General features: G+C 31.6%; 2 protein-coding genes across 5 annotated transcripts; one reads left to right on the forward strand and one right to left on the reverse strand.

Annotated features, from left to right (window-relative positions):
- Window positions 1–2,655: 2,655 nt before the first annotated feature.
- On the forward strand, window positions 2,656–7,098 carry LOC112034524 (uncharacterized). 2 transcript variants are annotated; one of them, XM_065778266.1, is made up of 4 exons: window positions 2,656–2,784; window positions 2,884–2,931; window positions 5,057–5,618; window positions 5,883–7,098. In XM_065778266.1, the coding sequence occupies exons 1-4, from the start codon at window positions 2,752–2,754 to the stop codon at window positions 6,899–6,901; spliced, it is 1,662 nt and encodes a 553-aa protein (XP_065634338.1). In that variant the 5' UTR covers window positions 2,656–2,751; the 3' UTR covers window positions 6,902–7,098. The 2 variants fall into 2 exon arrangements, with proteins under 2 accessions (XP_065634338.1, XP_065634339.1); XM_065778267.1 differs by lacking the exons at window positions 2,656–2,784; window positions 2,884–2,931 and adding an exon at window positions 3,099–3,901.
- A 1,064-nt stretch (window positions 7,099–8,162) lies between these two features.
- Window positions 8,163–14,059, reverse strand: LOC112034522 (methyl-CpG-binding domain-containing protein 2). Of its 3 annotated transcripts, none has more exons than XM_065778270.1 (6): window positions 13,857–14,059; window positions 13,402–13,444; window positions 12,005–12,599; window positions 9,905–9,958; window positions 9,595–9,752; window positions 8,163–8,696 (listed from the first exon to the last, which is right to left on the reverse strand). In XM_065778270.1, the coding sequence occupies exons 3-6, from the start codon at window positions 12,592–12,594 to the stop codon at window positions 8,527–8,529; spliced, it is 972 nt and encodes a 323-aa protein (XP_065634342.1). In that variant the 5' UTR covers window positions 12,595–12,599; window positions 13,402–13,444; window positions 13,857–14,059; the 3' UTR covers window positions 8,163–8,526. The 3 variants fall into 3 exon arrangements, with proteins under 3 accessions (XP_065634342.1, XP_023923106.1, XP_065634341.1); XM_024067338.2 differs by having other exon boundaries at window positions 13,402–13,494; window positions 13,857–14,058; XM_065778269.1 differs by having other exon boundaries at window positions 13,402–13,494; window positions 13,977–14,051.
- Between the last annotated feature and the right edge of the window lie 10,224 nt (window positions 14,060–24,283).

Here is a 24,283-nt window from a genome sequence, read left to right on the forward strand (position 1 = left end):
AAAAATCAAAAAATGATATCGGTGGGCCACATAAGAGTTTGTTAAAAAGTTTGCCCCTAACATTACTCTTTTGCCACCATGATGTGAGAAAAAAATGTGAAAATGATAAATAATTAATCACAGTCACATAGAATAGTTGTAAAAATATGTATGGTATAAAGTGTGGTCCTAGAATTATATACTCCTTATTATACACTCTCGGTACACACACAAAAAAAAGTGTAATAAGATTTTATGTTAGTTTTATGTTACAATTTTTTTTTTAAGTAAGACATGTAATTTTTCTTTCATATCGAATTTGACAATTTATTGAGCTAATTACACAATATCACTTCACTTGTCTATGGAGGTTCCGAGTTCTATCCACCATACCATTGTTCTACGGGGCATTTAAAAGAGTGGTCTATTGTTTTGGTCCAATAAACAACTAATTTTTATAAAGGATCAATGGTTACTTACACAAGCAAAGAGACTTGGACAAGCCAGTGAATGGTCAGTTTGGATTGAGGTAAAGAGATAGAAAATAAATTAGAGTTGGCCAAAAATTGCACTATTCTCCCTCAATCCAAACTAGCCCAAAAGGCCAATTCTTTTGTCAAAACTTAATTATAAGAAATTGATAATAACTCAATGCTTTCCATTTTTCTTTTGTTATAACTTTTTCTTCCTATTTCGTATAGTTGGTTTCATGATAAAAAAAAACAAAATTTAAAAAAAAAAAACTTTAAAAAAGAATAGTAGAAAATAATTTTGCTAAATTAAAATTTGTTATCTCTGAAAATTGTTTCTAATGGAGGAAATTGATTTTTTTTCCCTCCTAGATGATAAACTCATTTGATCGATTTTGACCAACTTTTCACCTAACTTTGATTAATGATTCTAGCACTCTGCCATTTCCACGAGAGTGAATGAAGCGTTTTAAAAGATTCAAGAATTCCATTAGACAAATCAAAAAAAAAAAAAAATATTCCATTAGAGTTGATTGGTCAATATTCAAATTTCAATTTGGAATAGAGAAGATATGGAAGAAGAGTCAGAAGACTATGCAAATTGAGTTTTGAAAATTTTGGACTAGGAATTCCCTCTTGATGAACCCTTTATTCTAACTCAATTAAGAATAAATGGGAAGTTTGAAGTTTGAGAGAGAGAGAGAGAGAGAAATGATTGAATTTCTAACTTATGAATATGAGAAATGTTACATCTACAACATTTTCACAACAAATAACAGGAGATATCAACTTAATCCTTGAAGTTTAAAAAACTATAAAAAAAAAAAAACTATAAAATACTAGTATTTTTTCCCCACTTTCTTTTTAAAATTCAACAATTTATGTGAAATTTCTTTATAAGTTGAGTAATTCGACATATAATTGACTTTGATCCTTACTTATGCAGTTATACTAGACCAAAGAGTTCAAAGAAAATACAATTTGTTTTGATTTCAACAATTACTTTCGTCAACAAGTAGAGACAAATATAAGATTGAACTATTTTTAAAACTTAGATAAATTGCATTTTTATCCTTAAAATTTGATATAAGTTGAAAATTTTGGTCCTTCAAAATTAAAAAGGTTAGATTTGATCCTGAATTTAAAAAGACATATATATATATATATATATTCATCCTACTATTTTTGGTAAATTTAATTTTGGTTTATTTAAATATTATAGGATTTGTTTGATTTGGTCACTTGAATATGTGATTAGTTTGATTCTCAGTCCCTTAAAGTTAAAAATGTGGTGTCTTCTCAACAATTAGTAATGTAGAATAAAATAAATAATTGTTTCTCCAAAAAAAAAAAATTTTAAAATTCAACAATTTATGTGAAATTTCTTTATAAGTTGAGTAATTCGACATATAATTGACTTTGATCCTTACTTATGCAGTTATACTAGACCAAAGAGTTCAAAGAAAATACAATTTGTTTTGATTTCAACAATTACTTTCGTCAACAAGTAGAGACAAATATAAGATTGAACTATTTTTAAAACTTAGATAAATTGCATTTTTATCCTTAAAATTTGATATAAGTTGAAAATTTTGGTCCTTCAAAATTAAAAAGGTTAGATTTGATCCTGAATTTAAAAAGACATATATATATATATATATATTCATCCTACTATTTTTGGTAAATTTAATTTTGGTTTATTTAAATATTATAGGATTTGTTTGATTTGGTCACTTGAATATGTGATTAGTTTGATTCTCAGTCCCTTAAAGTTAAAAATGTGGTGTCTTCTCAACAATTAGTAATGTAGAATAAAATAAATAATTGTTTCTCCAAAAAAAAAAATAATAATAATTAGAGGAATCTAATTTTTCCATTTTAAAATTTTATTAGTCAAAATAGGATGTTTTAAAATTGAAGAACCAAAATCGAACAAACTCATATTTGAGAAAATACAATTTACCTTCAGACTTCAAAGAAAAACAAACATTTCCATGCTAAGAACCTTGTAATACACAATTAACACGTTTTGGTGTTTCAAACCTAGACATCCAAAGTTTAAATTCCCTTTCTAATCTTTGAGTTATCCAAAAAAAAAAAAATCTATTATAATTCTCACAATTTCATGGCTAAACGCACCGTCTGGCTTTTTTGAAGTGCAGTGGTAATAATAAGAATATAACAATGATATTGACTACAGACCCAACTCTTCTCAGATAATTCCCTCTCTCTCTCTCTCTCTCTCTCTCTCTCTCTAACACACACCAATACTGAGTCACTGACCATTATTACATACCATATAATGCTTTCTTCCTACCCAACCTCATTGGACTTTGTGAGTTCTAACTCTCTCTCTCTCTCTCTCTCTCTCTGTATTTACAGTCAATATTGAGACTTTGTTTATATCAGTCTTTGCTTTTGGTCTTTGGTGCAGAGTTTTCATTTGGGTTTCTTCAGAAGACCAAGACTTTGTCATTCTCAGGTGGGTTCGTTACTTTTACTTTCAACTTTCACTGTAATGACTTGTATTTATTTGGTTGCTGAGAAAATGGAGGAAAAGTAGATTTTTAAAGTGAAACGTGTTTTCTTTTCCTCGTGAAAGTAATGATAATGAAAAGGTCATCCAGATGAAAACTTTGTGTGTTTATTGTTTTATTCATTTTAAAATTTAAATCTTCACTTTCTTTTGTTTTCTGAATTTAATTTTCTGAAACTGATATGTAGTTCTGTTCTTCTCTTTATTGTCTTGTTTGTGTTTGCTTTAATGTCTTTTTTTGTGATAATCAACATGTGAAAAATTTTAACTTCTTAAAGCTAAAGTGGATATGGTTTGAAATCAGGACCTTCTGCAATTATAAATTAAGATAAGTTGATAGGAAAGATTAATGCCAGGAAAAACAAACAAAAAATTCACAATCTTTTTTACAAATATTGAGGTGGCAAGTTGTGATTGGAGTAACATCACTTTCACATGAGCCTACACAAGTTTTGTTAACATCAATCATAATATGCCAACTTAACAGTTATGAAATTCTCTAAACAAAGAAGAAGAAGAAAAAAAAAACTCAATAACTGTGAAAAGAAATTGTAAAAAAATTTGTGTCCCTAGATTCATAGGATAGGAAAGAGAGAGGAAAATGGTGAATTTTAATAATTTAACCATTATTCTAACAACACGAGGATATCATTTAAGTGGTTGTTATTAACACATATGTGTAATGTGAAGGATTTAGGCCTATATTGGATGTTATTTTCATTCTCTTTTGTAATGCTTAGGGACAGATCTTCAATGTGGGTGGGAGCATTCAAGAGGATTGCAACCATATTTTATTTCTACACCACATTTTTATTTTAATGGCTCCAAATTTTTTGAAGGGTCAAGTGTTTATTCAAGATGATGGATTTGTACCTTCAGCACATGTAAAATGAAAAGGGGTCCTTTATTGTTCATGGTACAATCAAAGATGTCCTGAATAACTTTAGACCATAAGTTTTGATTGATATCCCTTTCTTTGAGCATTAAATTTTGGCTATAATGCACTTTACAGTTTACACTTTCTAAGCTTGAGGTTGTTTTTAAATCAGTCCCTCAACTTTCAGAACTTGCAATTCCTTGACTATTACAACTATGTCAATGTGCCTCTTCTGTTATGGTCCGTCAAATTTTTGCCATTAACCTGCCTAAAAACAATGAATTTTCTATTTTCTGTTCAAAGCAATGTTATTTTTGTATGAGTTAATGGCAAGATTCTAATGGATGTTATGATAGAAGGGACATATTGATATTGTTGTAATACTCAAGGGTGTAAATTGCAGATTTTCATAGTTATGAGACCGATTAGAAGCAACCTCAAACTTAGAGAATAGAATTGTTAACTTAAGAGGATGTAAATCAATGAGAATGTCATCACCAAAAAATTTATATTTATCTAATTGAAGGTCCAACTTACTATGATAGTTTTTATTATAAAAAATAATAATTGTGAAAATGGATAAGTTTCAGGCCAAATTTTTGGGATTATGAGGAGACTTTTTTTGTTAAGCATACAAATCTGGTTATATTTTAATTTTTGAAACATTATGGCTTGATCTAGTTTTGGCAAAACCAACATTTAATGTTGAACAACTTAGAAGTTCCTGATTAATAATCAATTATTAAGTGTTACCAAGAAGGGAAAAGGGGGGAAGAAAATTAATAGAAATGATTAGAATAATCTTACAATTCAATTCTTCTTTTTAAAAGGGGAGAAATTTTTTTTTTTTTTTTGGGTAAGTAAAAAGGGAAGAAAACTTAGGAATGATGGTTCTTGCATCTTTGTTAGACTTCGATTCAGAGGATTTTCAATCAGGGTGCTTTTTTTTTAATGACTAAGCCCATCCATGTGTTGCAGTTTGTTTCAGAAGCCACTCATGTCTCCAAGCAATTCTCTACTTAAAATAAAATAAAAATAAAATAAAAAAATCACCAAGCAATGCTGCCCCTTCCCCCCCCCCCCCCCCCTCCCCTCTCTCCTCCAAAACAACCTTAACAAAAGAATATTTTGTAATCTAATAGTTTTTGTAGAAGCTGCTTCCCACTTACAGTTAGGTATCATAATGTCATGCAGGAAGGAAGCTTCTCAAAGTCAGGAAATAAGCAGTACAAGGGCACTTTTATAGCATACAACAACTCAGTCACACAGGATAATCTTCTGATTTCCCACCCTCCAGTAGCCAAGCAAGAAAGCCGACCTCCTTTGGTCAGTGCATTGAAAGCTTCAGCTGAACAAAATGTTGCTAGTTTTCACTTCCCTGGGCATAACAGGGGACGTGCTGCTCCATCTTCATTAACTCAGCTGATTGGTTCAAGACCATTTCATCATGATTTGCCTGAGCTTCCAGAGCTCGACAACCTCTTTTCTCCAGAGGGGCCAATTTTAGATGCACAGAGACTAGCAGCCAAACTATTTGGATCATCAGAGACATGGTTTCTTGTTGGAGGTACCACTTGTGGAGTTCAAGCAGCAATAATGGCTACTTGTTCTCCTGGAGAATTTCTAATTCTTCCTCGTAATTCCCATATATCAGCTATATCTGCCATGGTGTTATCTGGTGCACAACCTAAGTATATCATACCCCAGTATGATTTTGATTGGGACATTGCTGGCGGTGTGACTTCATCACAGGCAAGTTCAGAACAATTATGTTCATGTTTATAGCATTTCTTGTGTGTTACATCTTGACCTGTAAAGGCAGCTTATTGCTGACAAGAAATTGGTATTCTAATGCAAGATTGTTAAAATGGTCCAGACAATTTTAAAGTGCACACAACCTCCTTGTAGAGACCCTCTCTCTCTCTCTCTCTCTCTCTCTCTCTCATTTTAACAGTTTAACTGCCTTTTTGTTACCAAACTATATGCACATATGAATCAAGATGACTCTTTTTACAGGTAGAGCAAGCAATCAAGGAATTGGAGATGGAAGGTCAAAAAGCAGCTGCAGTTTTTGTCACTTCCCCTACTTATCACGGTATATGCAGCAACTTGACCAAGATTTGCCAACTGTGTCATTCTCATGGAATTCCTGTGATTGTGGATGAGGCTCATGGGGCACATCTAGGATTCCATCCGCAGCTTCCTAATTCAGCCCTCAAGCAAGGAGCTGATCTGGCTGTACAGTCCACTCACAAAGTTCTATGCTCTCTTACACAGTCATCAATGCTACACATATCAGGGAATATTGTAGATAGGGAAAGAATCTGTAGGTGTCTCCAAGCTCTTCAAAGCACTAGCCCTAGTTATTTGCTTTTAGCATCATTAGATGCCGCTAGAGCTCAATTAAGTGAAAACCCAGACACTATATTCAACAAAGCAATGGAATTGGCCTTTGAAGCAAAATACTTGATCCAACAAATACCAGGCATTTCAGTGCTTGACTTTGCAAGCTTTTCTAACTTTCAAGTCATTGATCCTTTGCGACTTACTATTGGTTTTTCACAGCTGGGTTTCTCTGGTTATGAAGCAGATGAGATCTTATGTAGAGATCATGGGATCGTCTGTGAACTTGTAGGGACCCGATCAATTACTTTTGCAATTAATCTTGGAACTAGTAGAGACCATATTCAGAGACTTATATTAGGAATAGAGCATCTAGTAGCAACTTCTGCACCAATTCATGGAATTAAAGGGAGGGTGGAGCATAGTGTTCATACACTCTTTGCAGATATCAGCATGAGCATGACTCCTAGAGACGCCTTTTTTGCAAGTAAAAAGAAAGTGAGCATAAGAGAGAGCCTCGGGAAAGTTTGTGGGGAGCTTGTATGTCCATATCCACCAGGGATACCAGTTATGATCCCTGGTGAGGTTATTACAGAGAAAGCTTTGGACCATCTGCTGGATGTTAGAAGCAAGGGTGCTGTTATTACTGGAGCTTCTGATCCTTCTCTCTGTTCCATAGTAGTCTGTGATGTGTAGTTCATTCCTAGAGATATTTGTGTAGTTCATTCCTAGAGATATTAGCATCTTGCTGCTGAGTCCTTTTTTTCAGCTGAAGGTAGTGGCATGGTGCATGAAATGGGAACTGAGTGTAGCATATATGTACATACCCACCACACATAACAGTGAAAATGATTCTTTTCTTCAATGGAATATTGGCCATGATTTTTACAGCATGATCCAAGACACTTGGCAAGAAATCAAACTAGAATATAGAAATGAAGTCTGTTTACAGTGCAACTTTGTTGCATGCGAAGTATTTTTAACTTAGTCTTTCAGTATGTGCAAAATCTGCTCTGGGCGAGGACTACTTGAAATTAATCCATATTCTCTTCATTAATGGCCACTTACCGAATTTCCCCTCAAACTAGAAACTTGCTCAGACCTATTACATGACGATTTAAATCATCTATGTGAGCTTTTAATCACTTGACAGACTAAGTAGACTGACTTAGTAGTCATGTAATTTGCTTAAATGACTGAATGGATCATGTTATTAACGTACATGTAGATGGTCATTTTAATGGGATGGAAGAGATTCTTTTAAATTGATTTAGGTAAAAAAACTGTCCTCCAAAATAGTCTAACATTGAAAATTTCATCAGCCGAAATTTAAGAAGAAGAAAAAAATCTGTGGACAGATTTTGTACCACAACTTTTGTCACTACCTTTGTCACAACTCTAATTAGTAGCAACTCACAATTTGTCACATTAGAATTGTAAAAAAAATTATGATCTTAAATAAACTCGAATGAGAATGTTTCATTCGCATGAACTTTGAATCCATTAGGGGTTCTTAAATACGATAGAAAAATATATGTAAGCCTTAAAATTTTGTTGATCAAAATGATGCCTTTTTTTAACAGCAATTGTCTTTTCATTTATCAGTTTTAAATCGGAACATGGCTTTATGTTTGAATCTTGTTCAGTCAGGTTTGCTATTTGCAGCTCTGTATTTGTTGAGTTGTCAGTGTTGTGTTTACAGTTTGAATATAATCAGTCCATCGAGTACTTGCCTTGTGAGGATTAGTGACTGATTAATGATTATCCTCCGTAAGGCAATAACTTGGCAAAAATTCCTTAAGGTACAATGGTACCACCACTTAATTTTTGACACAGGCTACATTCAGACCATAGAATTCAGACCATATATCCATATCTATCAATGCATGGATCAATATACTCTCCAAGATATATAATCTTTGTGGGTGTGTGGAGAGAGAGAGAGAGAGAGGACAAATAATAAAACACTCAGAACTCACTAGAATCACCAAGATAGGCAGAGTTAAGAAGTCATGCATGTACATAATTGTGAAATCAGTTGACGGATCCAATATAAACTATATATTTTCTTTTATACGGGTTCTTCACAAAGGCCAGACGCCAAGCCTACAACACTAACCCTTATACCCCAAGCTGACCTGTTCTATTTCACATTCTTTCTCAACAAAACTTCCCCTTTTTCCTCTGGAAACATAATCTAGTAATGTGGGGCAACATAAGACAAGATACAAAGTGAGCAGTCACAGGAACAAAACCAAAACGCTATCTTGACCAACCCATGATCATAATTTCACCCATCAACCTTAACCCCTATGATAATTTTAATTTGGCTTACTACTGTACATCTCCTTTGTAGGAGTTCTTGCTCGCTTCTTTGCGGGTCGATGAACAGAATCAAAAACAGGTGCCTCAAGGTAAGGAGAAGGCATTGCTGACCTATTAAGCTGCAAGTTTGGACCGTCATCTGGGCCTGCCCAAGACAGGGGACTCACTGCATAAAACAAAAGGGACATTGTTATTAAATGCAACAAAATATTCCATAACTAAGATAACGGACAATGGTCAAAGGTTTTACACTCTAAGACACCTCATTTTGCCAACTATCCTATTCTAACAGTTTGAGAATCGAGCTCTTTAAAGTTTCATTTTTTATCCCTTGAAGATGGAAGAATAGAGACAGGAAAAGCTGTGGTGATGAACCAAGTCAAGCAAGTAGAGAAACTGATGGTTTTTCCTTTAAATTCAGCCAGCACCACTTTAGATGTTATCAAAAGGGAAAAAAGATACACAATTCATAGCAAAGCACTTTTCAATTGGGATAATCAATATTGTAATTCAAATCAAACAGAAAACCCCAGTTCAATTGGAATATTCTATATGAAATTCAAATCAGACATCAGGTTTGCAGTTTAATCTGATGATTGTACACTGCAGCGAAGTTAACTGATATGCAGGAGACCCCCAAACCATAGGTATCAATTTTCAGGGTGATGGTACAGAATTAATGACAAAAGAGGAATGGTAATGCAAAACTAACTACATAAATAAGGATATATGGACTAAATACAACCAAGAAAAACCCCTTAGAATATGATTTTGAGGATAAATTACATTAATGAGTAAATGGTGATTCATGAAAAAAACAGGCGTATGACATAAAACCATTATTTTGAAGATAAATTAAATTAATGAGTAAATGGTGATTCATGAACAAAACAGGTGTGTGGCATAAAAACCCCTCAAGTCTTATAGAGATACCACTAGATTTGATGGCATTATGCCATAGCTTAAATTAGGTGAAATTTTCTCCCGTCGAGCAAAATTCAGAGGTAATTAAAAAAGTCGCTTTTCAGTTTGTTTTTGAGAAGTAGGTAGTTTGTTCTGCATACCTTCATCAGGTTCAAGGGGTCTAGTGCCATCACATAAGGCAGCTCGACGTGTAGGGCGCTTTCTCACATAATTTTCCTGCAAAGGCCTTGGAATTTGAAATGAGAATTGTGCGAGAGTTACCCCATCAGTCATATGCTCTGGATGTTCTGTAAAGTACCTGCAAAAGCAGAAGCCCCACAAAAGGTTGTTATTCAAATAGGAAATACATTATACTTGTGAACCTTTGAACACCCACAAGTTATTTAATTTTTCAGGTTACGCAATTATTTACAAAAGTGATGCAACAGGGAGTACAGGGCAACACCATACTTTTGGACCTCCACCATTGAGCGTAGTCTCTTGCCTGAAGGTGCTACATAATATCTGCAAATATTGGACAGAAAATTAGCTCAAAGTTGATGATTGGCAAAAGGTCCTACCCTGTGCACAAAACTCCCACTTTTGCGGAGTCCAGGAGAGGAGATTGGTGGGCAACTTTACTTCAAGTTATTTTTTGAGGAGGCTAATTCCTGGACTTGAACCTGTTCCCTGTCGCTTTGGTGGATGGCACTGGCCATTGCACCAAGGCTTGACCTCTAATTTTTTCCTAAAGACTTTGGAAATCAAAAATAGGGGGAAAACATATACTTTGAAAGCAAAACTCGAAGCTATAAAAAGGAAAACTGCTAAATCTCATATATCAAACACAATACAACTGCAACAGGTATCAAGTTAAAAACCTTTGTGGGAAAACTAACTGGTTTTCTTATGTTTGGTTGCGACCTTGAAAATTTTTTTGTTTAGCTCGTACAATAAAACTTTAATATTTCTAGTAATTCCAAATAGTCATGTGAATAAAAACATTCATTCACAGCATGAATATTATGTAGAACAACTAGAAAAATAAACATAGAAGTTAAGTACACTTGGATTCTTTTTACTAAAGAGCTTATTTGCTTATTTATAATAAAAAATTTGGCTGAAGTATAACTGTACTAAAAAAAGTGAGGTTTTAAAAAGTTTAACATAAACAAATAAGCTAATGGAAAAAAGCTAATACAAATGCGTACTAATTTTTTAAAGAGCAAGACTTAAGTATAGTTCCTTAAGTTCCTTTTTTAAGATTCTGCTATGTGAATTTTTTCTCATAAAATGAAAGCGTATTTTTTAGTTAAAAAACCACATGGCTGAATCTTAAGAAGAGAACCTAAGGAATAGCACCTAAAGTACTATACCTAAGTTTTGTCCTTTTTTAAATATACATTTATAAAATAATCAATAAAAAATCAACCATCCAAAATTGTGCAACATGTTAAACTACCTAATGATCATCAAATAACAACGTTCAACATAGAGACACATATGTACCAAACCAAACGGTAGACTATGCTAGTTGAGCTGAGGTGGTTTTCAATGAATATGCCAAATTTAGATACACTTAAACCTTCCAATGCAATTTACAATTACAGAGAAAGAAAATTAATTCATATACAAAAACTTCCAATGCAATTTATTGCTCACAAAATCTATCCCTCCAAGCACACTACCTCAAAAATTACTAAACAAAATCAACAAAAATATAAACTTTAGAGGACTTCCAACTCAAGTTGGAAAACAGTTTGGATGAAGCATAAAGTATAGGAAAAGAAGGGAAATACGAACATGATATGTTATGTTCAATTGCTCCTTAACAAAAATATTCTAAAAAAAAAAATTTTTAAAAGTGTTTTTTGAATAGAAAAGGAAACTTAGAGCAAGAAATTGGAGAGAGTGCACTCCAGATTTAAGAGTGCAAAACATTTTCCGCCCAAAACCCATTGTTTTTTGTAGACCAGGTCACAAGTTTTTTGTCAACCAGAATTTTCTACCACACCAAACACTGGAAAATGTAAAAACCATTTTCTGCCAAAAAAATTAGAGTATTAAGAGACCCAAAGATCCCATAGACACTCAGAAAATGGAAGTATAAAGCTGCTACAAAAAAATGATACACTGTCATGAATCAACCAATGGAAGCAATCAGAAGACTTCTTGTTCAGTAAACATCACATGACTAAACACCAAGTCGTGAAATCAACAAGAGACTATAGTAAAACCAGTCACAGTGAATATGTATTCCAACTCTGAGATCCAGATTCTACATTTACCCCCAAATATGAAGCACATAGCCCTCTACCTGGTAAAAATTTTAAACACTACATATCTAAGAATCATTAACAAACAGAAACGTAGAAGGGTTTGTCTATCCTCCAGCTTCTTTAAAGATAAAAATGCATGATCCAATTTTAATACATTAAAGTTTCTAGGTTGTATCCTACTAATATAATTCCAATCAAAAGATAAGTAAAAAGAGCTGAAAATAGTGCAAACAATTAAATTGCTACATTTAAGAGTTCTCTACAACAAAAGTAATAAAATAGGAACACATACACATCTGCAAACTTGGTGCTTCCTTCGCCTCTGATCCGTAGCAGCCGTTGCCACCCAGGAGGGGGCTGCGCAATATTAGGCTTATCGATTGCCCAAAGCCTGCTTCCATCTTGAGAAATGTCTGCTGGATCATCACATGATATATCAGGTCGCCACTCACGAGCTGTTTCACAAAAAAAAGGCTGTTCCAGGATATGTTCGCGTATTTCTTCATACTTTTCCTTTGTTGGGATGAGCCTCCATTTAAAACAATTTGCACACTGGACAGTGAAAGCCCCTACAGATGGCAAAACTCTGGAAGATGAATTTGGAGACGAATATTTTGAGATCGGCAGAGACCGGCACTGAATAGGGTCAGGAACAGGTTCAATTGCACCTGTACCATTAGCCAGGGGGTTATAAAGCACCAGCTGCTTATTTTGTTCATCTTCACCCTCTGTCTCAAGAGATTCATCATCTGAAGATGATGATGATGACGAAGAGACATCTACCGGTTCCTTGAGAGTGCTATCTTGATGAGCTAGGAAACTTGAACCAGTGAAACCATTTTTTGCCTTCTTAGTTGCCGACCACATCTGACAAGATTTCATAAAACCTGTCACAGAAAGCACCACTTAGCAAAGCATACACAACATTAAAGAAGTTCTATAGTTGTCAAGATATGAAGCAACCAAACCAAACAATATCTTTATAATAAGAATGCAATTTCCAGAAGCTCAAATGACAATGCTCATTAGTTGTAACATTGAAAACAATAAATATAAACCACAAAGGATTTTCATAATAACAGAGTTCCCAAACCACAGGGTGCAAGTGAACAGCAATATATTCCTGGTAAGTATTAAAGAAGTACTTGGAAATAAGTTTGATAAATACATCATAAGCCACATTTCAATAGTGCAAAAGACTAACAGGGACAAATCAAATCTCAACCAATAATCAAATTTCGATAGTGCATGAATCAGCTTTGGATCTGATAATATATTCACAATTTCACATAAAAGAAAACATCTATATTTCATTCTATAACACGGTATTCAGCACTTCTCGAGAAAACTAACAAAAATCAACCCCAAAAATATCCTCTAGTAAATTTGCTTGGACTATCTACTACATGCTACAAAGCAGAAACAAAGACCTGGGACATACATACCATACAATAAAATACCAACAACAGCAATAACAACAAGAAAGCCTTAGTTCAACTATGGATCCTCAACAGATTAGACAAGATCAACCATATATATTCTTTTCCCCCATTCTATTCTATCCGATGTCATAGTCTCTGTTACTATCAACATTACTGACTACAATAAAGCCTTTACATAGACTATCACTCCTCCAAACATGAACCCAGAAATAAAACCAGAAATGCAACAAACAAAAAAAGAACTTACCTCCTCACACCAAATCCAGGGACTCTGATTTCCTCTCTACCACCTGAGAAATACTCTATCAAACTAATACCATTTATAATCCCACATAAAGTTCTGCAAATGCAAGAAAAATAAGATCCAATATTAGCAAACAGCAAAAAAAAAAAAAAAAAAAAAAAAAACCTTTGATCATGTTTGACAGAGTTTACTACTACCAACAGCCTTAAACAAACAAGAAGACAGCATATATTATCAAAAAGAGCGTTTGTATTCTTAGAAAACAAACATCATTGGAATTTGAGCCAAACCAAACAGAGAGTAATAAACAGATCTATATGGTCAATGAATATGGAAGTGTTATGAAACATTATAGTACAAACAAACACGAACCCAAATCTGGATCTGCAAACATGAACCCAGAAACAAAACCAGAAATGAGAAACAAGAACTTGAAGAGAGAGAGAGAGAAGAGTTACAGAGAGATGAGGAAGAAGAAAATCAGGGCCGTCGAAGAAGAGGGTGACGTGGGGTTAGATCGTATGGGTGAGGGTGTTGCGTAAGAGTGTTGTGATGAAATTCTTTGCACCTGCGCTTACCTGTGTTTATCTGCCTCGATGAGAGAGAGAGAGAGAGAGAGAGAGAGAGAGATTGAAGATGATGATGATGAAGATGCATTCATGAATACTAATATATCTCTGCTCTTATTAATAATAATACAATAAAAATGGAAAATTGTTTTTTTTTTAATTTAAAAATAGGTGGAAAAAAAATTAAAAGCTTACTATAAAGCCTACAAACTAATATGGCATTAATTATGTCTTATAATGATAATACATAAAAAAGTAAAATATGTAATAAATGTGATAATAAATATGATTTATATCACTTTAATAGCAAAATAAATGGAGAAAAATACTAGAAGTATTATAAATTTTATTATACCACTACACACTCTTAGTGTGATGGTCAATTCACAAATATAAGGGCACGTTTGGTACACTGTAATGATTATATGGAAATAGGAATAAGTATTACAATAAATACATTAAGTTAGAATATAAAAAATATTATTATTCATTAATTTTGTGAACATTTATAATAGAATCCTGAATATATATCTACAATTTAGTAGAGTATAAAAACAAGGTGTAATTAAATCATTTTTAAGTCAAATTTTCTAAAATACACTTATTTTAGGGTGTTCAAAATAGAGCTAATAATTAACAACAAGGAAAATATATTTTCTTTCTTTTGAAGATGTGGCAACTAATGACTTTTTAGGAAATACTTTTAAAAAGTTATTACATAAGGTGAATGAATAGATATTCAGTACTTTTGATAATGAATAGTTATTCCTCATTTTAAAAAATACTATTCATAAGGAATAACTATTCATTGTAATAAAAATATAATCAAACAACCGAATAGTTATGCCCCATGAATATCTATTACATTACAGTGTCTATTATAGTCTACCAAACTTGTTCTAAGTGCTTGTGAGGTGTGGTAAATAAGGCTCGGAGTTCAAGTCTCTAAGAAGGAATTTTCACATACAAATACATTTAGATTGAATTATAGTATAATTTTTATCTTGCATCAAACAAAAAAAAAATATATTATAAAACTAGTATATAGTAGTATATGTGCTAAAGCAATGCAAGGATTAGTTCAAAATCATATATAAATAATAATTCATGTGGCAATTGATTTTTTTTTGCAAGAAAATATCTCAAGGCAAGTATCTTGTTGATTTTTTTTTTTAATTTGCAATTTTTTAAAAATATATTAAATTTTTAATGAAATAAAATTGAGAAATGTAAATATTTATGTTGATTCTGAAATAAGTTAAATTACTCTTTTACCCTTTATTTTTTTCTTTTAAAAAAATCTCGACTAAAACTTAAGGGTATTTTAGACATCCACTAGAGTTTAGTGCACATCGTATGTGTGGGGGGAGAAAAGCCCAACCCAACTTATTGGGCCCAAGTCCCTGAATCAGGAACACTCTTCATCCGAGGAGATGGGACCTTCAGTCGGATGCCCACGCCAATGGGGGATGCCTGGAGATGAGCACGCATACCATCCGAGGAGATGCTCATATGTCCGAGTAGCCATGCGTCCTCGGATCCGAAGAGGATTGATCAAACACGAGTATGGGAGGTTCAACTGATCTATTTGACTAGTGTCAAGAGGGAGAGGGACCTCGGACACACATAAAGATAACGGCAACAGAGAAATATCAAGGAGGCATACTCCAACCACCACATTTAATGCACTGCACCTAACTTCCTGGCCGCATTTATGTGGATAGGACCCCTGAACAGTGCTTTCTCAGCTACCGCCACTCACATAAGGCTAAAAGTGGGGTGATGGGACATGTACTCAAGTAGGTGCCTGGATGATGAACAAATGGACGGAGGAGATGTAAGAAGGCAATGCTATATAAGGGAAGGGTACCTCTGATAGAAGGGGATCGAAAATAGGAGAGGAAAAGGATATATGAGATAATTGTAGCCCCAGGAATTGTAATCTTATATGATCAATGAAAAACATCTCTTCGGACGGAGTATTCATATTAGTCCGAGAGCACATTACTCCCAATCTTCCCATTCGCATCGCTGTTTGATATTGTTATTTTCATTATTAGCCTAGCTCTTTCACCCACTCTCTACAAAATTTATTGTTTTGGGCTCGGTGGGCCAAGGACCCATACCTTTTTGGACTTGGGCTGCAAAAACTGACCCTACAGTATGAATCAAAATATATTTAAATATCAATTGATGGGTTCTAGTTAATTTAACTGGTAAAATTTTTTGTCATCGCATAACAAATTTCAAGTTTGATCACTACCTATACAAAAAATCAGCTGATGTTTTGCATAATGATAAAGATCAATTATTATAAGCAGACATCATAAATTAAAATTATCTTAAAAAAAAAAAAAAACAAAAAAAAACTATATCTGTTTTTTTTTTTTTCTCTTTTCTTTTTTGATTTTTTGAGAATCAAGTCCACTTGAATATAAGAACAATATTTCTTTTTTTGACAAAAATATAAGAACAATATTTCAAAAGCGCTCAACTAATAAATTTTGTTTTGTTTTGTTTTCAATAGTAATATTCATCAATCAAATCTCTAATTTCAATTATTGAAATATTAAAATAAAGTACAGCAATAAAATACCTGTCGTTCACTCATAATTACTATTTGTTTCAAATCTCATTATGACGTTTAAGATCTTTTGTATCTTTTTATTTTGACAATTTTAATCTTCTTCATTTTTTATTGAGAAATAATATGTCTACAACATTTTTACAATATTTTTACAATAAATTCTAAGTGGCAAGTTGTTACTGGTTGTTATTGTTGGGACAAAAAAAATAATTTTAATATTAGTTTTAAATTTGAACCAATAATAACTAACCACCTATGATTTGTTGTAAAATTATTGTAGACGTAACATTCTTTTTTTTATTTTGGGTTTTTTGAGGAGCAAACCCGTCAAATATATTAACAGTTATTATAATTTTAATTATTTAACGAACACGTTTTTCAAAAAAATAAAAAATTATTTAATGAACACTTTGCTCATTTGCTGATACATTTATCTTTTAGTTATAAGAACTTTCCCGGAAAAACCGTTACATGTCTGTGTGCGCATAAATGCCTATTTTTGTGCAGTAGTCGTCTTAAAGAGACATTTTATAAGAGACAGACCTCAACTGGGACAAGAGACTGGGATAAGAGTTAAAGTGATTGAGAGACGACAAAAGTTCATTTCTCCAATATTTTAAGGAGAAAAGTTAATGGATGTTAGAAAAATTTTAGAAAATTTTTTAGCGTAATTGATTTTTTTTTTTTTACAACAGTTATATTTTTCTTAAAAGTTGTATTAAAACTTTTTTTTAAATTGTCCATTAACAAATACTATAAGAGCATTCGTTAATCGGACCCTTTTTCATAAGAACAAAATTTAACTATAAAATTAGTTGTAATCTAATATTACAACATTACTTAATAAAATAAATACTGTATTATTATATATTTTGAAAATTTAACTATTGAATACTTAAATTGTATGTTCTTTATGTTCTTAATAGATATGTCAAATTTTATATCAATTGAATATTATTTATTACATGATCTATAAACTTATACTTTATGCATAATTTTAAACTACAAAAACTTGTAATTTAAACAATCAATTAATGATATTGTTATTGATTTTAATTTCTTTTAAAAATTTTGAAAGTATTAAATATATAAGAAGAAGATGTAATCTAATGGTAAATTTGTCAAAATTTACTTCTAATAAAAATATATTGAATAAGACTATGACTAATTATTCATAATACTATTATTGTTTTCAGTGGCGGTGCATTCAGATATTTTATTATTTTATTTTATTTTGATTTATGGTGAGTGAGTCAGCTGACACCTCACGTGGTAAAAATATTAAACATTTTGTTGTATTCATGGATATTTATTGTAATTTGCATTTTGTACAGGCCTGATAAATGTGGTACGAAGAGGAACATGTAACTTGAAAGTTGTCTTTCTAAATCTTGTTGTGAATGTGATTTTTGTATTCGATTTTTTTTTTTTAATGTAGTAACATAATTGGTAAAAAGTGGAACTGTCTTACGTACGACAGTTGACGTTTGCTTATCCTGCGGTGAAAATTGGAAAAACTATGGCATGTTTGACGGGACATTTCAAATACCTATTTTTTATATTTAAATAATATTATAGATTTTTTCACTGACACATATTTTAAAAAATTATAAATAATATCATTCAAACTCTTCTACCAAATAGACCCTATATATGTTCTATCTACCATTAAAAAAAGAACAAGGTTTGGAGGAAAACCATAGAAACTCATCATATATATTTTATGTTGAGTGTGAATTTTGAAAATCTAACCATTAGATTATATGTTTTTATTACATCCTTAACGCTTACAAAATTTCAAGAAAATCAAAGAAGAGTTGTGACCGCTGTAAGGAAGAAAATGAAGATGTTTTGCACGCGGTGTGGAGCTGTAAAGAGATGGACGGAGTTTAGGGAGCAAATAATATATGGAGCTTTCGGAACCAACAGTGTTTCTACAATTTCAGCGAGCTCTTGGCCTGGGTATTTGATCACCAAAGGAACCCGGTCCTGTTTGCATTCACCATTTAGTCCATTTGGCACCAAATAAATCAGGTGAGAACCCAGCAATCCCATCGTCCTCTAAACCATCTCTCTCAAGGGGCTCATGACAGGTATGTGGAGTTCAAAGCTCTGAAAACAGTGTCAACTACTAGTAGATCAAAGAGGAGAATCCGATGGAAACCTCCTACTCATAAAATCAATTTCGACGGAGCCATACTTGCTGAAGATAAATGCTCAGGCCTGGGAGTTATCGTTCATGACAGGGAAGGTCTTGTTATAGCTTCCATGGCTACTCAGGTTCCTCAACAACTCCAGCCTATTGAGATTGAAGCTTTGGCTGCCAACAAGGCTCTCGAGTTTGCTAGAGAAATGGGTATTTCAGAGGTTGTATTGGAGGATGACTCTTCACTGGTGATGACAGCTTTGAACTCTAAGAACCCTGGGCTAGCTCCTTTTAGCTTGCTAATACAAGACTCTTTAAATGTATCTACAGGTTTTTCTAAATTGTCCTACTCTCACACTAAGAGAGAGGGCAACACAATTGCGCACAACTTGGCTCAATTAGCAGTTAATTTTTCAAATTGTGTAATATGGATGGAAGATGTTCCATTTGATGTTCTGTCTTTTTACCATGCTGATTTAGCTGGTATTCCTTAATTTAATGCATCACAATATTGTTTCTAAAAAAAAAAAAAATTTATGTTATTAAATAAATGTTATAATTTCAAATTTTTGTAATCTAAAGTTGTATCTAAAAAATAAGTTAATTGATCAAATAGTAAATAGTATCCGATTTGAACGAAATTTGATATGCATATTAAGAACACAAGAAACATGAAATTCAACGGTTGGATTTTCAAAATTTACACCCAAAAAAGAAATATATGAGAAGTTTAAAGAGTTTCTCTCCAAACTAATTTGGAGAGAAAGTTTGTTAAAAAAAAAAAAAAAAAACGAGTACCACCTTAACATATGTAATGTAACATTTTGGTAAAGTGAGCTACTGCTGCACATGCGAGTTGGTCCATCTATTGACTATGTTTCCAATGTTGGACTTGGATGGCTTTTGCTGTTTCATCCCAGAATTGAAAAAACAAAATTAAATTAAAAGTTCAAATGTTTTACCCATAAAAACAGAAACTTATATACACCAAAATGAGAAGCATAAGAATTACTATTATAAAAAAAGGAAGCAAGCCCAACTTAATAGATCCAGCCCAAAAAGAAGGCCAACTATACTTTAAGTTGGGTTATTTTGTTTAAAAAAAAAAATGGTTCTTTTGGTTTGATTTTAATTCTAACTGAGGGAGGGTTAATGAGAGCAAAAAAGTTTAATATATGATACTGGTTTTTCCACATAAATAAAATAAATAAATAAACCTTTTGTATTCATAATATAGTTTTAAATTATTACATTTTGAACTTTGCCAAGTCTTTTATCAACTAAAATAACAGAAATTTACGTATTTATCTAACTATTAAAAATGGACTACTCATGTGAAAAATGCTCCTAATAAATAAATTCCTTAAAATGAACGTGTTATATTTTTATAGATTTTCTTACATTAAAATATCACCTATTCAAGTTAATGGTTTTGTTATTTTTCAAATCCACACAATAAGTTACACTTGCTAAAAGTTACAAATTTTTTTTTTTTTTTTTACACATTTCTTTCACGGTTTATTACTAAGAAATCAAGCGGTTACAAAAACACTATTATTCACATTAAGTCGTTAAGTGCCAAAAAAAAATTATATCGGGTGTTTTTCTTCTTCTCTCTCTTAATGGCCAAATAAAACATAGACTTAGATAAAATGAAATTTTTGAAAATGAAATCAAAATTGATAAATCAAAAAGGTTTAAAATTTGTGCTGTGTATTCAAGAGTTAGGCCATTTTAGATATACACTATTGTAAGTTTATTTAAAAAACTTTCTCCTATCTCCTCGTGTATGTGTTAAAAAAATACTTAGTATTCCAAAAAAAAAAATGATAAATCAAAATGTAGAACCTACAACTTTTTTTTAGAAGATTAAAATCTAAAACTTAAAGGTCAAAAATGAGAACAATCCAAATTCATTATAAATTTAAAAGATAATCCAAATTTCAGAGTAGGCGTCAAGAAATTATTAAATTTACTGGGAGGACTGTTGATCTGATCATTCTAACCAATAAAACGATACCTTCTATGTAGGTATGTGTACTCAGCTTTCTAATAAGTACAAAAATAAAAATAAAAATAGAAATCAAAATCAACAAATGATGTCTCATTTGCTTAGGTGACAGTGTTTAATGGGTTGGGAAGATCACGCCAATACTCCTCCCGTGAACCTAATAATTTCTAGTAAACATTCTCTGTTAGAAAGTTTGAATGGGAAAGAAAATCATTCTTAAGATCTGAAGGGAAAAAAATATTACAGCAAATTCCTGTTCCCAATGAATTGTAACGTTTGAATTGCAATATTTAAATGGTGATTAGAACGGTTAGGAACAAATATTTGACCATTTTTAATGTACATATGGCTTAATGAAAGACAATATAGAATTAATGTTCTCTCGGTTTCTGTTATTATATATAGTAAATAGTAATAGATGTACAAATCTCAAATATATAATGAAGTTAAGTTATCTTTATGATAAAACAAAAGAGAAAATATAAATATTTGGTTATGCAATGCGAGTTTTAATTCAAAATTATATATAAATAATTCATGTGGCATATATTATTGCAAGAAAATATCCCAAGGCAAGTATCTTGGTGTTTTTTTTTTTTTTTTTTTGGTAGCGATTGTTTTAAAATATTAAATTTTGAAAGAATTACAGGTATCTGGGAAGTGTAAATATTTCAGTTTGATGTTGAAATATTTTATATTACTCTTTAATTATTATTTTTTTAATTCTAATTAAAATTAGGGTTATTTTAGACAATCCACTAAAGCATTGTTACTCAACTAATACTGTAATTTTGTATATTTTCAATAGAGACATCAATAGTTAAAATCGCTCATCTTAATTATAGAAATATAAAAAATAAAGTACAACATTAAAAAAAAAATTTAAGTTGTTCACTTGTATTTACTATTTTTTTTTTCTCTCATTCCTACGTTTAAGATCTTTTTGTGTCTTTTTATTTTGACAATTTTAATCCATAATTTTTATTTTTGATTTTTTGAGAAGTTAACCCATCATATTTATGAACAGTTACAGTATCTTAATTTTAATTATTTAATGAACCCGTTTTTCAAAAATAATAATAATAATAATAATGAACACTTCTCTGATATATTTTGTTTTAGGTATAAGAACTTTCCCGGCAACACCGTTACATGTCCGTGTCACTGTGTGTCAATGCCGATTTGGTTTGGTGATCTAATAACTCCAACTGGACCATGTCTGTGTGCGTATAAATGCCTATTTGTGTGCAGTAGTTGCGTTGTTAAATTAGTTTTACCTGCCATACCAAAGCAGGCCCACGATACCATTTTTGAAGAGACAGACCTCAAAATGGACTAGTAGTAATTTTGATTATGGAAAAGTTAACCAATAATATCGGTTTAGGGAATATTTTTATAGAAAAAAAATAGTTTTTTTTTTTTTCCATAAAAATGGTATCAATTTAAAAAAAAAAATAGTTTATTAACAAATATCCTAAAGAACACTCAGTTGACTGGATTCTTTTTATAATATTTTTGTTTTTAGTTGTGGTGGGTTCAAATATTATATTTTATGGACAAAATTTGGTTACAAACTTGGCTCTAGCTAGTGTCTAACTTCCACTAAAAATAATTAATATTCTTACATATTTTAAAAATCTAATTGTGGGATTTAATGTTTTTTATGCTCTTAACGCGTACATCAAATTTCGTATCAATCAGATATTATTACTATTCGATCTATAAACCTATTTTTTTATGCATAATTTTAAATTATAAAAACTTGAAATTGAAACATTTAATTGTTGACATAACTATTAATCTTTGATTTTCTGAAAATTTTGCCAGTAAGTATAGGAAGAAAATTTAATCTGATTGTGAATTTTTATCAAAATTCATATTCAATAAAAAAGCTATTGAATGAAGTTGTAGCCATTGGGTATAACCAAATTTGCAGCCAAATTTTGTCCATATTTTATTTTATTTTATTTTGGTTTATGGTGAGTTGACACCTTAACTTTTGTAAAAATATTGTGACATTTTGTTGTATTTATGGATGAAGCTCTAGTTATTGTAATTTGCACAAGCCTGATAAATGTGATATGAAGAGGAACATGTAACTTGTAAGTTGGTCTTTCTAAATTTTTTGTGAATGTGATTTTTGTTTTATAGTTTTTTTTTGGTGGAGTTGATTTTTATGTAATGTAGTAACATAATTGGTGAATGGAAAGTTGGAAACTGTCCACAGACAGTTGGTCTTTCAAGTGAACAATGTTGGCATTTTTTTTTATGAGGTTTGTTGCTCATCCTGTGGTGAAAATTGGAAAGAACACATGTTCTACCAATAAAAAACAAGTTCCATCTTAAACATGTCATGTAACATTTTGGTAAAAAAGTGAGCCACTGAGCTGCACATGCGAGTTGGTCTATCCATTGAATTGACTACGTTTCCAATGTAGTAATTGAAAAATAAAATTAAAAATAAAAGTTTAAATGTTCTACCGATAAAAACAGAAACTTAAATACACCAAATTGAGAAGCAAACGAATGATAAAAATTAAAAATAAATAAATAAAAAAGTGTAAATACATTTTTGGTCTCTATATTTTGGGCCAATTTTTGGTTTTGGTTTTTTTTTTTTTTTTCCCCAGATGCAATCCCTAAAATCAAAAAATTGTTCTCATTTTAGTCATTACCGTCATTTTATTAATGAAAATAATCTACGTGGCAGATGGAGTGCATTACTGGCACGTTAAATGCTGATGTAGCTATTAAAATAATATTTAAAAAATTAATTTGGCATTTTTCAAATGTCGTGTCAGCATTTAAATTAAAAAAAAAAATCCTTTTAAAAAAAAATTCATTTTCCATTCATTTTCTTTTAAATCTTATCTCTCTCTCACTATCTGATGGTGCGTGCTTGTGTTTGTATCTTTCTTTTTCTTCTTTCTTTTTCATATCCATTCCTTTTCATTTTCATTTTCCTTTCTCCCTCTCTCCCTCTCTTGGCTTTCTTTCATTTTCAGATTTTCCTATCTTTCTCTTATTTAGTTGTTCACCGCTGATATGGGTTGATTTGGATGTGAGAGAGAAAGAGAGAGAGAGAGGCTCAAATCGGTGGTTTAAATTGTTATTGATATGAGTTTTGATGTGTTTGGTTATAAAAAAAAAGTACAAGAAAGACAAAGAAAAGAATGAACATGCACAGTCTTGTTATGGGGAAGAACACAAAGAATGTGAACATATTCTTCCAAAAAAATAATGATTGAAATAATTATTGGACAAAACTTTGGTGCACTACATTATCTATAATATGTTATTATGTTCTCCAATTAAATTCAAAGTTTAAACACCTTACTATTTTCTCAACAAAAAAAAAAAAAAAAATTAAACACTTAACTTGATTGAATTAAAATTTTCTTCTCAAAAAAAAAATATTGAATTTAATTTGAAACAAAATAATATTATTTTGTATTTTTTCGGTCAATTCTAAAATGCATTTGAATTCTATTGGTGAGCTTAATTTACCAACCTCTTGTCCATTAGTGCCATGCAATTCCTCTCTGGAAGGGCAAGCAGTGAACCTTGCAATT

This window comes from Quercus suber, unplaced genomic scaffold (genome assembly GCF_002906115.3).
Source record: "Quercus suber isolate HL8 unplaced genomic scaffold, Cork oak 2.0 scaffold_177, whole genome shotgun sequence".
Lineage (NCBI taxonomy): Eukaryota > Viridiplantae > Streptophyta > Magnoliopsida > Fagales > Fagaceae > Quercus > Quercus suber.